The sequence below is a fragment of the Cryphonectria parasitica genome (genome assembly GCF_011745365.1).
Source record: "Cryphonectria parasitica EP155 unplaced genomic scaffold M406scaffold_9, whole genome shotgun sequence".
Lineage (NCBI taxonomy): Eukaryota > Fungi > Ascomycota > Sordariomycetes > Diaporthales > Cryphonectriaceae > Cryphonectria > Cryphonectria parasitica.
In genome coordinates, this window is record NW_024468917.1 from 2,776,931 (window position 1) to 2,790,769 (window position 13,839).

Genomic DNA, 13,839 nt, shown 5'->3' on the forward strand with positions numbered 1-13,839 from the left:
GGAGCGGTTGCTTGACACCAGTCTCCGTACTTTCGACAGGACGGTTCACCTCATTTCCGGACAAAAGATAGGGAACGTGCAACAGACGCAGTTGATACAATTGAGAATACAGCTGGACACATACAAAGCAGTACGGAAGAATGAGACTAGCCGAGAGCAGGAAGAGAGAGAACGACACAAGGGACAGATCGAACGGGAGCAAGGTAATGAAGTGGCCTGTCCCTCCAGGTCCATTCCAGTCAGCTAATGTGATGATGCGTTCAGATGAGAAACGCAAGAGTCTCTTGATTTGGCTATCTTCACTTTCTTTCCAAAGTACGCACAACAGCATATTGGCCACAACTCTGGATGAGACTGGCAAATGGTTATTATCTCATGAGGCCTACCTTCTGTGGAAAGAAAGGGTCTCTGGATCGCTTCTCTGGGTGTACGGAAAGCACGGCAGCGGCAAATCCCATCTCGCCGCGCGCGTCATTGAGGAGTTGAGGTTGTTCTGCCAAGAGAGGAACCTCGTGGCCAGTTCTCAGGAAGGCAATCGCAGAGATGATGATGTCCTCTATGAGACTGATCTCAGTCAAGAGGGACCACCCTCTCCGGGACCTATTGAGCCTGCTGGAAATGCTCTCGTCCTGTATTCAGAGACCCATCAGCCAGATACTACTGCGAGGAACTCCCCAAGGAACACCGACCGGCCCTATGGCATGATCAGCAGGAACAATCCAAGTGTCATGTCAGAGACTTTGGAACAACGCAACAGGTTCGCCCTGGCATATGTTTACTGCAGCTCTCAGCTCATTCGTCGATCCGGAGACATTGAAGCCGGTCATGGTGCAACCTCAAAAACTGGATACGACACCACAGGCCTCTTGAGCTCCCTATTGAAGCAACTTTACCAGTTCCTGCCCAAAAATGAGGACGTTGCCGCGCTCAGAGACCTCTGCTTCGTGACGAAGGCAGACCAACCAAGCAGGCATGACATCATGAAGGGAATCAAGAGTGTCATCCCAATGTTTACGCAAGCATTCATCGTGGTTGACGGACTAGATGAGTGCAGTGGAGTTGCGAGTCTCGAGTTCGAGGGTCTCTGCGATTATCTGGCGAGCCTCGCGGATCTTGGTGGGACGAACTCCTCAGCAAACGTATTGGTCTTCAGTCGTCCCGGATATCAGGCAATCAGTAGCGCTCTCCACGCGTGTCCAAACATCCAAGTCGACCAAGGCGCAAACGATGAAGACATCAGCCGGTTCATTGAAGACAGAAGCAAAGAACTCAGAAAAGTCTCGGCGTCGCTGGAAGTGATCCAGAGCCATCTTCTAGATGCTGCCGACGGAATGTTTCTTTGGGTGTCTCTCGTTATCGACTCTATCAAGAAGGAGAGAACTGCCAAGAAAATGAAGGCCGCTGCACGAAATATGCCTAGGGGCCTCTCTGGTGCTTATACTGATGCTTTGAAACGGATCATCAGCAACGAACCGTCGGCAAGAGACCTAGCGCTGAAAGCGCTTCTGTGGGCAACTAACTGTAAAAGGCCTCTATCCAAAGCCCAGCTCCTGGAGGCCCTGGCTATTGAGGATGGGATGACTGCCATCGAGGATGACGACAGGATATACGATAGTGTTCCTTTGACGACGGACTGTTCTGACTTGCTTGTTCTCAAAGATGGGCATTACATGCTTCTCCATCCTTCTCTCGGAGACTTCCTCAAAGGTCTGTCGGACGACGATGCGGAAGGACTTCAACTTTACGGGGATCTACAAAAACGAGCATCTCGGATCCTTGTTGAAGCCTGCCTCACGTATCTCAAGTTTGGGGCATTTACAGCGGGTCCAGAGCCAACTAAGGCTTCTTTCGATGAGCTGATGGAGCAACACCCTTTCCTAAGTTATGCGGGCGCCTTCTGGGGCGATCACCTGAGAGAAGTACTTGAGGAAGACCATGATCCTGAGCTCCGGAAAAGCGCTTGTGACCTCCTGCGGTCGCAGAATGCTCACGGGCTCCTGCACCAGATCCACATCAAGTCCTACGTTCAAGGAAATCCCACAATCTGTCCATTCCCCCCTGGAACTGCACCACTTCATCTCCTATCCATTTTTGGACTCCATCGACTTCTTGAGGCCTTGACCCCTGAGGAAGTGGACATAGACCAAAGCGACGGCTTTGGGAATTTCGCTGTGGACTACGCGGCTGATTTTGGGCGCAAAGATATGTGCAGCTGGATAGTGAACAAGCACAAGGGTCGACTTGAAGGGGGCAGCCTAGAGGACCAAAAAAGGTGTGTCAACAGCAGACAATGGCTGATTGGTGCCGTCATTCGACACCACTGGGCGGACATCCTTTCTACATTGTTGGAGTTGGGTCACTCCACTGCCGGTGCTCTTCACACGGCTGCAAGATTTGACCATACCGAGACCGTGGAAAAGCTTCTGCTTTTCGGGGCCAAGATCAATGCCAGAGATGGCAATGGCTGTACGCCTCTTATTGTTGCAGCCCAGTTTAAACACATTGGAATTGTGAAAACGCTTCTCCAGCATGGTGCGGACGTGTCTTGCTGCGGGGACGATGGAATTACCGCGCTCCATTACGTTGCAGTCCTGGTAGACGATGGCGCAGAAATAGCTGAAGAGCTGCTAAACAAGGGTGCGGATATCGAAGCAACGTGGGCATCACGCACACCACTCCACGAGGCAGCAAGGGCTGGATCAGAGAAAACAGTCACCGTACTCCTTGATCATGGCGCAAACAAAGAAGCGAAGACAGACGCAGGTCAAACGCCTCTACTGCTCTGTGCAAAAGAAGGCAGCCCAGATGTCGCACGCGTGCTTCTAAGGAAAGGGGCAAATATCACGGCCATCACCGCTAACTCTATCACATCTCTTCATTACGCAGCCAGGAGGACGTCGGTCGAGATTTTCTCTCTTCTCTTGCAAAGTCCATTGGCTAAGAAATTGGTCAACCATACTGATTCGGAGATGTACACACCGTTGTCTGATGCAGCGTACTTCGGTCGTACCGATTGTGCAACCAGGCTGCTCGATGAAGGAGCGGACGTCAATCTGGCCAATAGACAGGGTCGAACACCAATGCTGATCGCTCTGAGGAAAGGACATTTCTCACTTGCTCAGATGTTTGTCGATGTCTACAAGGCCAACCCGAAACACACTGATAGAGAAGACGCAACAGGAATGCACATGATAGCCAAATGTGGTCAGGCCGAGCATATCGAAACGCTGTTGTCATGGGGTATTGAGGCATTCGCCCCAGATGATTATGGAATGACAGCACTCTACTATGCGGTGGAGTCGAATGATGTACGGTTTGTGGAAAGCTTTGTCAAAACGGTTCCTGCTGAGGAATTGTTTGAAGAGGGACAAGACCAAAACTGTTTGGGTGAGATTATGTCCTTTCTTGTTGCCTCATTTTAGCGGGACTCTGCTGTCTCAAAATTGTGTGGGTGTGCAAGTTCATGAGGGAAGAAGTGCTCGAAAAAGTGGCTCTCTATACCTAAATTATGAGCTAAGCTAACAGGAACCTCAGTATGTGATCAGAAAAATCCCATCTCCTCTTGCATTCCCAACTTCATTGGGCACTTCGCCATCGGGCGGATAGCTATCTATCAGCACAGGTTAAGTTTCGAGTCAGGCACTAACAGATGGGTCAAATTAAACTGTACAGCTTCACCTCGCCTCTGAAAGAGGCTATGATGAGATCGTCAAATGTCTGCTGGAATGGTGTCCTGAATTGGGGCTCTCAGAGGATCCGGACGGGGAGCTCGCTATCCACCGAGCAGCAAAAGCGGGACACGTTGAATGCATCAAACATCTCTGTAATCCCGATGTTATTAACAGACCTGGGAGAAACGAGAACGGTCAAACGGCACTCCACTACGCCGTCATCGAGGATAACCTCACTTTAGTGCAGTACCTCTTGGAGCACGGGGCCAATGTCAACGGCGGGGATCAGTCTAACGAGCTCCTCGACTCCCCATTGATAAAGGCATTAGAGAAGAGAAGTGAAGATATTTGCAACGCCCTTCTGGATAAGGGGGCTGATCTGGAAGCTGCCGATGAAGAGAAATGGAGGCCGCTTCACTTCGCAGCATATCAAGGTCGCTTGTCACTGGCGCGCCGGCTTGTGGATTCGGGCTGTGAACTCGAGCCTCTCAGCGACGAAGGAAAGACTCCTTTCTACTATGCCCTCGACGGAAATCACTCAGAGATGATTCAATTTCTTTGGGACCGGGGACTCCAAGATTTGACTGTCCAGTCATCCTCCGCAGGCTGGACGTACGCCCATATAGCCGCTCAGCGGGGACGATTTGATATTCTCCGTAAGCTGTCTGAAAAAGACAAATCAGTCCTCCTAAAGACAGATCTTTTCGGTGAAGACCCGTTAGGTCTTGCAGCGGAGTCAGGTGAATACTTCATTGTCGAGTTCTTGATCCGATCCGGACTTCCGCCAGATGGGCTACAGAACTCGAAAGCAACCCCATTGATCTCAGCGGCGCGTGCGGGAAATTTCAGAACAGTCACAACACTCTTGGAACATGGAGCTGCAGTCAATAAGACAGATGAATTTCTGCGCACAGCTTTGTCATGGGCTATCACAAGCAAGAAGTTGAAGATAGCGCATGAGCTACTCAAAGCTGGAGCAAATCCTCACCTCCGAGATGCTATGGTGCGTTTGAGTGGATTTCGTTCCATCCATGTGGTAGTGACACTGATTCCAAAGATCTTGGTCATCGCCTCTGCCCCCTCCCCCTCTCCCCTCCCCTCGCCTCTTCCGATCTATTAGGACTTTGCATGTTTATCTAACTGATGGACAGGGTCTGTCCGCTTTCGACCTTGCTGTTGGCGTACCGTCTATGATGGCTCTCCTCAGTCCTTGGAATCATACCTTTCATAGTTCTCCTGAGGACTATGAGGACCGAGCTTACACTCTGGTGCGCTTCATAAGTCGGACCGCCACAGCGCTTGCGTCGGAGAGCAAGCTGCTGATCGAAAGGAAACCAATGTATGAAGCCATTTTCCGACAACCACGCCTGTATTTGCTCATCGAAGCTTTAACTCGATTAGCTCTATTGCCCCTCAGGCAATCACACCTTGTACCCGAGTCCACTCGACCCTCTAATTCTCGAGATGCTCGCACCGCTGTGCCAGTACTAAGAGCCGAGGTCTTCAGGGAGTGGAAGTTCCTTTGTGCAGATACAAGTGTTGATTTGGAATGCGATTTTTGCTGCAGCGACATCGAAGACGAGTACTATGTCTGTTCAATCTGTTTCACGGGTTGCTGCAAGAGCTGCTATCTGCCCTTGGACAGGGAATATTTCCAGCCCCTCCAATTGTTGAGGCGATTAGAGAAGGACCTCATATCTGTTCTAGGAGCTCTGAAAGACCTAGCTCACCGAGACTCGAGAATCCTGGGCAAGGTGCTCTGCCAGAACAACATGCTCCAGGGATGGACTTCGCTCAAGAAACAAGAGTACGCAACATGGAACCTTGGGACTTCGTTTGCCCATTTCCAAGAGACAGACTTTGTCGGATGGGAGGCCATACAGATTATTGATCGCATCATGGCCCTCTCGTTACATCCGGATTCGGACCTTGAAACATTCGACACTGATGCTTCGCACAGCCAAAATTCCAAAGATGATTGGGGCGACCTCACAAAGAAATGGCAAGATATATACGCCTACTCGAATGTTGATGGGCCGCATTGCATTCCTCTACCACATTGCACACACGACAGTTTCATAAAGGTGATGCCGAAAGCCGAAGTCTCCAAGGATGACCACATCATTCTCGACTCAGATGGAAGAATTTCAACCGAAGTGTTCGACCTGCTTGCAAAGAAGTACGAGAATGCTGTGAACAGCGGAAGTCTTGACGTCGAAGCGCTTCGTTCTACACGGTTTTCTGAGCCGCTCGCCGAATACAAGACGAAAGGAGCTTTACAGTCTCTATTTTCCTTCGAGCCAACCACGGTCAACGCCATAGCTGCTGGTGAAGACAGGGCTGACGGTGCACCGGGCAGCTCGTGGGACTCGGACGGCCAGGGCAGCTCGGACGGCTCGGACAGCTCGAAGGGCTCGGACATCGATTCGAGTTTGCCCTCCTCAGATGACAGTGTCTTACCCACCCGCTCCCAATCTGGGGACAGGGTAGACATCGAGATTGAAGAAATACTCGAGAACTTACTGGAGACCCGGGGTCAGCTTGTCAAAAAGGACGCCCTGACGGACGAGGATGATCTGGTGCTCGAGACAGCTTGGAAGATGGCCCAAGCAATAGTCTACCATGCCACGCCGCGCCCACCACTCAGAGACATTGTGGATCAGTATGTGGGCTACTCTACAGCTCCCGGAACACCAAACTCCTCGGCGCCCAGCAGCAACGATGGAAGTAACCGCGCTTCGAGCTACGGTACAGCCAGATCGGCCTCAGCAGCGTCGTGGATAACAGAGTATGTCCGCACGTGGAGCATTTAGTGACTCGATAATAATTGACATGCATGAACGCGAGCATTAGGCTGTGAAGGCGGCTGATGTTGAATAAAAGCAGTCCTGTGTGAAGTCAGTCCATGACACCTCCTGAATGCACCTAGCATCACTGTACGAATGTTAGGTACCTGGGGAATGCCAGCAATTGATGTAGCGTTGTTGGCTTCCAACCTGCATGTCTCTGCTGAGACTCATTTCCACGGCCCATTCCATAGATCTGGTAATGCACTAGCACTGAACAGCACGGCCATGTATCCAAGAAGTAATATTTCAAGTCTACCATCTAGAGAAGTACACATGTAAATCTACGGAAGACTCAAATGCAGGGACGCTTCCTGTAATGTATCTACTAGACTGTTCCTGACGCTCTCCTCGATCCTGATTTCGGCCTCATCCAATTCCTGGTCAATATGATCGCGCAATCCAGACTTGGCCTGTTCGATCTCAGTGTCGATCACATCTGCCACGGCTTCCGGCAATTCGTCTGCGGACCAGAATGTCGCCTGTGCTTCTGCCCAGTAGCTTTCGTTCTCTTGTCGCATTTTGTCTAGCTGCCGCTTGAAATCCAGCTTCACATCGTCCAATTTCTCCTGGAACTCCTGTCGAAGCTCGGCGCGTATCTCCTCGCGCAGGGCCGACAACACGTCTCCTCCTATATCATGCACGTGGTCTGCCAGCTGACGTCCCACGACAGTCTCAGGAAGGGAGCCTGCTCGCCTTCGCTTTCTGGACGGACGCTGTAATTCTGTCTGCTTATCACGCCGTACCTCGGAGTCATCAAGAGGCGGGAGGGGAGGGCCTGGCTCGATCTGGTCGTATTCTGGAGGCTGTCCAGGGTCGCTAGCTGCCTCGAAGCCTCCAGTAATGAACGAACCACCGTGACCCTTGTACAAATTGGCGATGTATGTGTGTTTGATCATCATCGTTGGTCTCGTACGTTGCTGTTGATGGGCAGATGTGGTGACGCTGGAGCTTGAGCTAGTGAGAATGGGTGTGAAAGCTCTGCATAACTGCCGCAAGTCGTTCATACTGGCCGACCTGCTCTGGAGAAACACAGTGAAGCGCTTGGAATTGGCAAGCAATCGCATCGAGTCCAGCGTGTCACCATGTTTCTTGTTTCGGGGGGTGAGAGACAGACATGGACCGACCAGGGCTGCAGGTTTATCGAGCTCGAAATGTAGGCTTGTGGCTGCTCGTTTCTTACTTTCAATGATGACATCTTCTTCTTGTTCATTCAGTATGATGCTCAGTACCCTCTCGGGAGGCAGCCAGAGGTAGACGTTAGTTTTGGAGAACGGGAGAGCCTTGAGAACAACCCTTGTGTGGAAACTGAAGAAGGCGGTGTTGGACAATGAGTCAAGATGGAAGTCCACCGAGACCCTGGCTCCATCTTCATGGCCAAGGCACTGCGACTGTGCTTGGTCTTGGTCTTGATCTTGGTCATTTTGCCACTTTATAGCAGCAGGTGCATTCAGGATATGCACGTCGCCATCGTCGCGAGATACGCCCGACAACGGTTGAACAGGCGAAGACGGCCCGATAGATTCATTTCGAGGAGTGTTGGTTGGAGAGGTCGAGGCAGCCGAGGCTGTAGACTGAGAGGCCATGGGAGGAAAGATCGAGTTCGAAATCTGAAAACATGTTAATTACACGAGACCCAAAGAATCACCAAATATCGAAAGGCTTGGAAAAAGGCTGCTGAGCAGCAGCTCTTGGTAAAAAGAGTAGCCCCCTGTGACCGGCATTTTGGGAATGCGCGAGAGACGACAGGATCCCACCCTCCCAGGCTTTCTTTTGACGGCAGAGCAGCCTTGACTCTATAGAATGATAGAGAGAGGGGGTGTCGAGGGAGGATGGAAAGGGGGCGCCGTATCCCCACACGATCTGACCGAGCCCGACACAGAGGTATAGCCCGTCTGTATGTTCCATAGACTACTATACTCCCTCTGCCTTGCTCTGCTCCAAGAAGGTAGCGCAGTTTCGCTGGCGGCGGCATAGATTGCCCTGCTCTGCTCCTGTCTAATCCATGGGGATGAAAGTAAGCAGAACAGGACTGTCTCTGCCCCTTCCCGAGACCCAGGGTCTTTCACCAGCCGTGAAAACGGATAGTGAGTAGAAGCCTGTCAGTCGAAATAGTCTCGGTCGCGGGTTGACTGGCTGCTTGGGCGATACGATGGCAAGGCGAGGAAGCAATGGCATGGCAACAATCGGGCGACACGTGCGTGTCGGGCTGGTTGTCGTGTGCGGCTACCCGGCATCTAAGCTGGGCTAACTTGAATGCGCGGATACCTTTGAGTACTGACCCGAGGCGAGATGAGGATTAGGTTTCAATCCGAGCCGAGCTGGGCTGAGGCGATGGTGGCATAGTTGTGGTTGATGATGATGATGATGATGATGTTGGGGGCTCTAAGCAGAGGTGGAGTCGGGACAGTAAGAATCAGGTTCGATGGGCGTGCAGAGGAGATCAGGCGCTGAATTATGTACCAGATGGTGGATGGGACATTGGTGTGGGGACTCAGAGTGGGGTCAGCAGGGGCCAATATCTAGGGTTAGGGGTATGTGGATGCTGTTATGAACAGGGGTTCACTCATCCAGCCTATCAATTGATGAAGGAAGGGGTTGTCACTTGTTCGTATGAAGACCCTTCACAGAATGGACAGCACTGTTGATCATGACTGCAGACTGCAATCAAAATATCGAGGTAATGCTGGATGTATTCATCTTGTCACCTACAAGTCACTTGATGCAAATTTGGCCAAAATTTCTCGCGCAAAACCAGATCGGTTGTAATCGGAAGCAAGCCAAGGGAGTCTACAGTTGCAGTCGAGCAAATTTCTGCAATCGTTTGTGAATTACGCTATGTGATCGTTTCCTGGAAAACGGGTCATTCAATGATGACTGGACTTGCCCTGTGTTCGTTGTTTATATTTAGTAAATCGCTCCTGGGAAAAATGACAGGAGCCGTTCCGTATCGGCTCCGAGCTTCAGTTGGAATCCAATGCACACACGGTTGATGAGCGCCTCCCACAGCCACCACATGTCACTTGTTGAGTGAACCAAAAAATGCCTGGATGCCTCTCTCATCTAATGGTTAAGGCTCTTGTATGCGTCACTTTGTCTTCAGGTTCCCGTTGGATGTCCACACTCAGACGAACATCAACATGCTATCTCAGGCCCGCCGTATCCTTGCCGGAGTATGAAGACTCGTAGTGCAAGACCCTCTTCACAGTGGAGTCCCTTCTTTCACTGGCTCTGTTAACGGCTAAAGCAGCTGGTGTCTCGAGGAACCATCTTTAAATCACCAAGCTGACGTGCGATACATCGGGCTCAGAGATTCCAGCCAATGTCCAATGAAGGTCGCTTCGTATGTACCGTCTGCGGCAGAGGCAAGCTGCCCAGGGTCGTATCGTGAGTATTTACTGCATTCTAATCACCACCTGCTATGGGCAGGGAACTGTTGCGGTTAACCGTTCCGGGAAATCCGCCTCCACCCCTCGTCGGCTTCGTATTTCCGACCTTTTTTTTTCTCAAACCCCTCTCAGCTGATGCTTCCATCGCTATCCACACGTCGTTCTACGATGGTGATTCCAGGAAATTTTGACCATCCGAGGGACTGCTTATACACGGCATATTGACAAGATTTGAGACTTTCAACATTATGTGCGATTTTTCGAAATATGGCGGGCGTAGTGAGGAGTGGCTTGCAGTTGAGGCAGGCTTGCCCCTCTCGTCCGTCGTGACTGGTCAAGCCGTGCTCGAACGCCGGGCATTGGTGAACAAGGGGCGCGAAGAGATAGCCGCCAGAGTCATGGAATCGCTCAGCGGCAAAGTCAGGACATACGATCACTCGATCCCAACCCGTGACGGCCAGCAACTCGAGGCGAGAAGCTACCGATCCACTCTCGCTGGCAGTGAGGGGAAATCGCCCGTCTACATGCATCTGCATGGAGGCGGATTTCTCTTTGGTACTCTCGCATCCGAAGACGCTATCTGTGCGCGCATAGCCATCAACACTGGTGTCGTCGTGGTGAATGTGAATTATCGGCACACCCCTGAGTTCACGTACCCGACGGCCTGGAACGATGTCGAGGATGCTTTCGTGTGGCTACACTCTACTGTTGACAAACTTGGGGTTGATGAGAAACAGGTGGTAGTTGGAGGCATCTCTGCGGGTGGTCAGCTCAGCGCGGCACTCACCCTGGGGAAGCATCTTGGTGCTCTGGGTGCAGCAGCTCGGGCGTGTCCTCCCATTGCCGGCCAGGTCTTGATGATACCATGTCTAGTACACATGAATTGCTACGAAGGCCACATGAGCCGGATCAAGGACCCGTCAGTGGCATCCTATGTTGAGAACGAAAATGCCCCGATCTTGTCACGGGATGTCTGCATGATGTTCTTGGATCTTCTCAAAGTCGATAATCCAGATGCCAACGATCTCCGGTTGAACCCCGGAAATGTTCCCCCCGAAAAGGTCACAGGGCTTCCTCCGACTACAATCGGGGTAGCTGGCTTGGATCCATTGAGAGACGAAGGCTTGCTGTACGCCAAGATGCTTTCAGAAGCCGGGTATGTTCGGATAATCCCCCATCGGGTTGAGTTTCAGGCTAACGAGATCCCAGAGTTCCAACAAGGACACATATCTTCAAAGGCCTGCCTCACGGCTTCCGACGGTTTGGAGATCAACTGAGCGAGACCAAAAGGTGGGACAAAGTGGTAGAGGATGGAATACAATGGGCCCTTGGACGTCCCAAAGCCACTGGACAGTTCATTGTGGAAGAGTAGCACTAGAATCGACCATACTGTTCAGCCATGCTACCAGAGTGTCTTCAGGAGACTTTGTATCTTCTCAGCTGCGCCCGTGTCACATCTCACATATTCTCCGTCCACTCCTGTCCTTGCTTTGTCTGTTGCCTGGACGTATTTTGGTTTCTTATCTCGTGAAGCGGGTCATGTTAGCAGTCCAGTCGACAGCATGCTCGATGCTATGCGGAATGTTAACGAACATCTAGTGCGGTTCCATGACATGGTCATGTGTGGGAAGCCTTTGATGGTCAAGCACTGGGAAGGTTCGGATGCCTAAAACTCAGACGTCTGTCAGTTTGAAGCTGTCAATGCTCTGGAAATCGCACGTCGAAGCACATAGTGACGGTGTCGAATCCGGTAGCGTAAATGATTGTTTCGAATTCGAGATACTCGGACTGCATCTTGAACCCGCGCTCGGGGATCATCCTGATCGGACTTGTGTTTGGGCCTACCAATCTCCTGTCAGACTGGTTGTATGCCTCGTAGTATTTAGCCACTTTCGAAACGGCTGCGTCGAGTTTGGAACGCATAAATCTTGGAAGTCCTCTGTGGATCCTTGATAATATGGCAGAATTTCCTGGTCTGAAACTCACTGTACAGCTTATCATCCTTCTTGTAGGTGTAATATTACCAGATACGCTCAGGAGTTCGGCGAAACATGGTCTAGTGTACGGTGCTTTCACTGCTTTGTCGGCTCCTTGTTCAGAATTGTCGGGCTGCTTCTAGAATACTGACATACATAAATTATAGGTATAAATCAAGACACTTTTGAAAGATATCCGAGTAAAGCTTACCTATGTCTGCCATCCGGTCTTTGGTATTGCAAAGTGGTGCAGTCCCGTGGGGTATGCATTGGAAGATTTACAAGCTCCCGACAGTCTTATAATTCTTTTGAAGGGTCTGAATCACAGTCGTGCCCGTTCTAATGATGGCAAAACAATCTGTTTGAGGGCCAGTTACTGGTCTGGCCGGCGCGTGGTATTGCCACGCATTCCCCTATGGTCATTGACACCGGGAATGTTGGGCAGCGTCGCTAGGATTCCCATAGGCGTGACGAGGAAGCGACATCGACACTCGATAATATTAGGTTAGGCTAGCAACGATGAGTTGGTGTCTCTTGTTTTTTTTTTTTTTTTTTTTTTTTTTTTGATTTAAAAAATGTACCAATTTGATTGGCGTGTTCATCTGCATTTTCTTACTAAGGTCGAACTTGTTGATGATGAACTGAGTGTGGACTACAAGGTCTCGGGCTGTGGTGGGAATTCTCCGTCCATGTATGCATCAAGAATCTTTTCTGAGAATGAAAATATGTACGAGTGGCTCTTCCGAATCGAAACGAGCCCTAGGGTAACAGTCCATTTTCACCGGCCTGATCTGTTCTTGGATTTTTTCTCCTGTAGAATACTTCAAAGAAGGACATACTGAAACTACTTCGCACCTTCAGCTTCTCGTAACCTGGCGCATAACTACTGACCGAGTGAATAGCCACCGTCCTTTCAGCGCCCGCAGACCGGTAGCAACTGATTGAGATTCATGTTTGTTGCTATAGTCATTGTTCTTCCGACTTGCTTGTTTGATGGGATTTACAACAATCTAGTGAGGTGAATTCCGCCAGACGAGGTATCCATCCCCGCCCCAGCGCCACAGTATACAGTGTAATATATATCCTAATAAGCAAGCTAACTTGAGGCTCTGCGCCGTGTTACAGGGATGTGAGCCTACTATGCCCCACTATCCGTGTCTACCCCATAGCGGGGTGACGGTTCGCTCACTCCACTAACTGGGGTTTGTCCAGGCACCCCCGGATATTCCCATAAGTATACAGTATAAACACCAGCCCAAGTACTCCCACCATGACTGCCGCCTCGGCAGCGTTTTCAGGCTGGATACAGAATTATTGCGGGAATTAAGATGGAGGGACGGTGGCGATCGCGAGTACGGCTGCACGGGGATCGGAACGCATGATACCAAGGTGGTTGATCGGAAGATAGATTCACAATAACAGTGTCTTCGCAGATGGAGACTTAGGTCAGTAATTAGTCGGCCTGCATGTCTGCCCAAGGTAATGGCCAGATGCTGTTTTAAGACCACCAAGTATCCCCTGTCGTGCTTCAGCCCTGGTCAGATCCTCGGGATGTATCCCAGACCTGATAGCAGACTATAACCTGGCTTACCACCCCCTGAACCGGGTATGCCAAAACAAGATGTCAAGCCCGAGTTGATGTGTGCTGGTCATCTGCCCTTTGTGGATTTCCCTTGTTGGGGGGAGGGAAGGGTGAAGTATCTAAGAGTGAAAGAAGAAGAAGAAGAAGAAGAAGATTAAGATTCTTCACCTTCTCTCCCGGGTCACCTGGATGATGATGGCCCTTAGTCAGCAACCAGTGCGTAATCACCAGCTGTCCTTTTCCCCTTTCTTGATGATTCTCTGATTGATATCTCAGAAAGTGAAGAGAGCCAGGCCATATGACAGCGCACCTATATTCAAGGGCCTAGGGTATGTACGTGCTGATTCACGTTGCGTACAAATACGCAATAAGTGT

General features: G+C 50.8%; 4 protein-coding genes across 4 annotated transcripts; 3 read left to right on the top strand and 1 right to left on the bottom strand.

The window, feature by feature from the left end:
- Positions 1–2,663: 2,663 nt before the first annotated feature.
- Positions 2,664–2,927, top strand: M406DRAFT_32256 (uncharacterized protein; the record flags this gene model as incomplete). Its single annotated transcript, XM_040919653.1, has 1 exon — positions 2,664–2,927. A coding segment is annotated over one exon (264 nt), but the record flags the coding sequence as incomplete, so codon positions are not given.
- A 1,102-nt stretch (positions 2,928–4,029) lies between these two features.
- On the top strand, positions 4,030–4,230 carry M406DRAFT_235109 (ankyrin; the record flags this gene model as incomplete). The annotated part of the gene is made up of 1 exon (XM_040916010.1): positions 4,030–4,230. A coding segment is annotated over one exon (201 nt), but the record flags the coding sequence as incomplete, so codon positions are not given.
- Positions 4,231–6,747: 2,517 nt separating this feature from the next.
- M406DRAFT_358507 (uncharacterized protein) lies at positions 6,748–8,889 on the bottom strand. The gene is made up of 2 exons (XM_040923916.1): positions 8,786–8,889; positions 6,748–8,127 (listed from the first exon to the last, which is right to left on the bottom strand). Exon 2 carries the CDS (start codon positions 8,101–8,103, stop codon positions 6,802–6,804), a length of 1,302 nt encoding a protein of 433 aa, XP_040772166.1. The 5' UTR covers positions 8,104–8,127; positions 8,786–8,889; the 3' UTR covers positions 6,748–6,801.
- A 1,192-nt stretch (positions 8,890–10,081) lies between these two features.
- On the top strand, positions 10,082–11,311 carry M406DRAFT_358509 (uncharacterized protein). Its single transcript, XM_040923917.1, has 2 exons — positions 10,082–11,062; positions 11,116–11,311. Exons 1-2 carry the CDS (start codon positions 10,155–10,157, stop codon positions 11,276–11,278), a joined length of 1,071 nt encoding a protein of 356 aa, XP_040772167.1. The 5' UTR covers positions 10,082–10,154; the 3' UTR covers positions 11,279–11,311.
- Positions 11,312–13,839: the final 2,528 nt, after the last annotated feature.

Bases quoted from the DNA above. Each gene is read 5' to 3' on its own strand.
- M406DRAFT_358507 (XM_040923916.1), bottom strand. From the start codon at position 8,103: ATGGCCTCTCAGTCTACAGCCTCGGCTGCCTCGACCTCTCCAACCAAC.
- M406DRAFT_358509 (XM_040923917.1), top strand. From the start codon at position 10,155: ATGTGCGATTTTTCGAAATATGGCGGGCGTAGTGAGGAGTGGCTTGCA. The intron at 11,063-11,115 runs GTATGTTCGGAT...ACGAGATCCCAG, and splicing joins AAGATGCTTTCAGAAGCCGG to AGTTCCAACAAGGACACATA.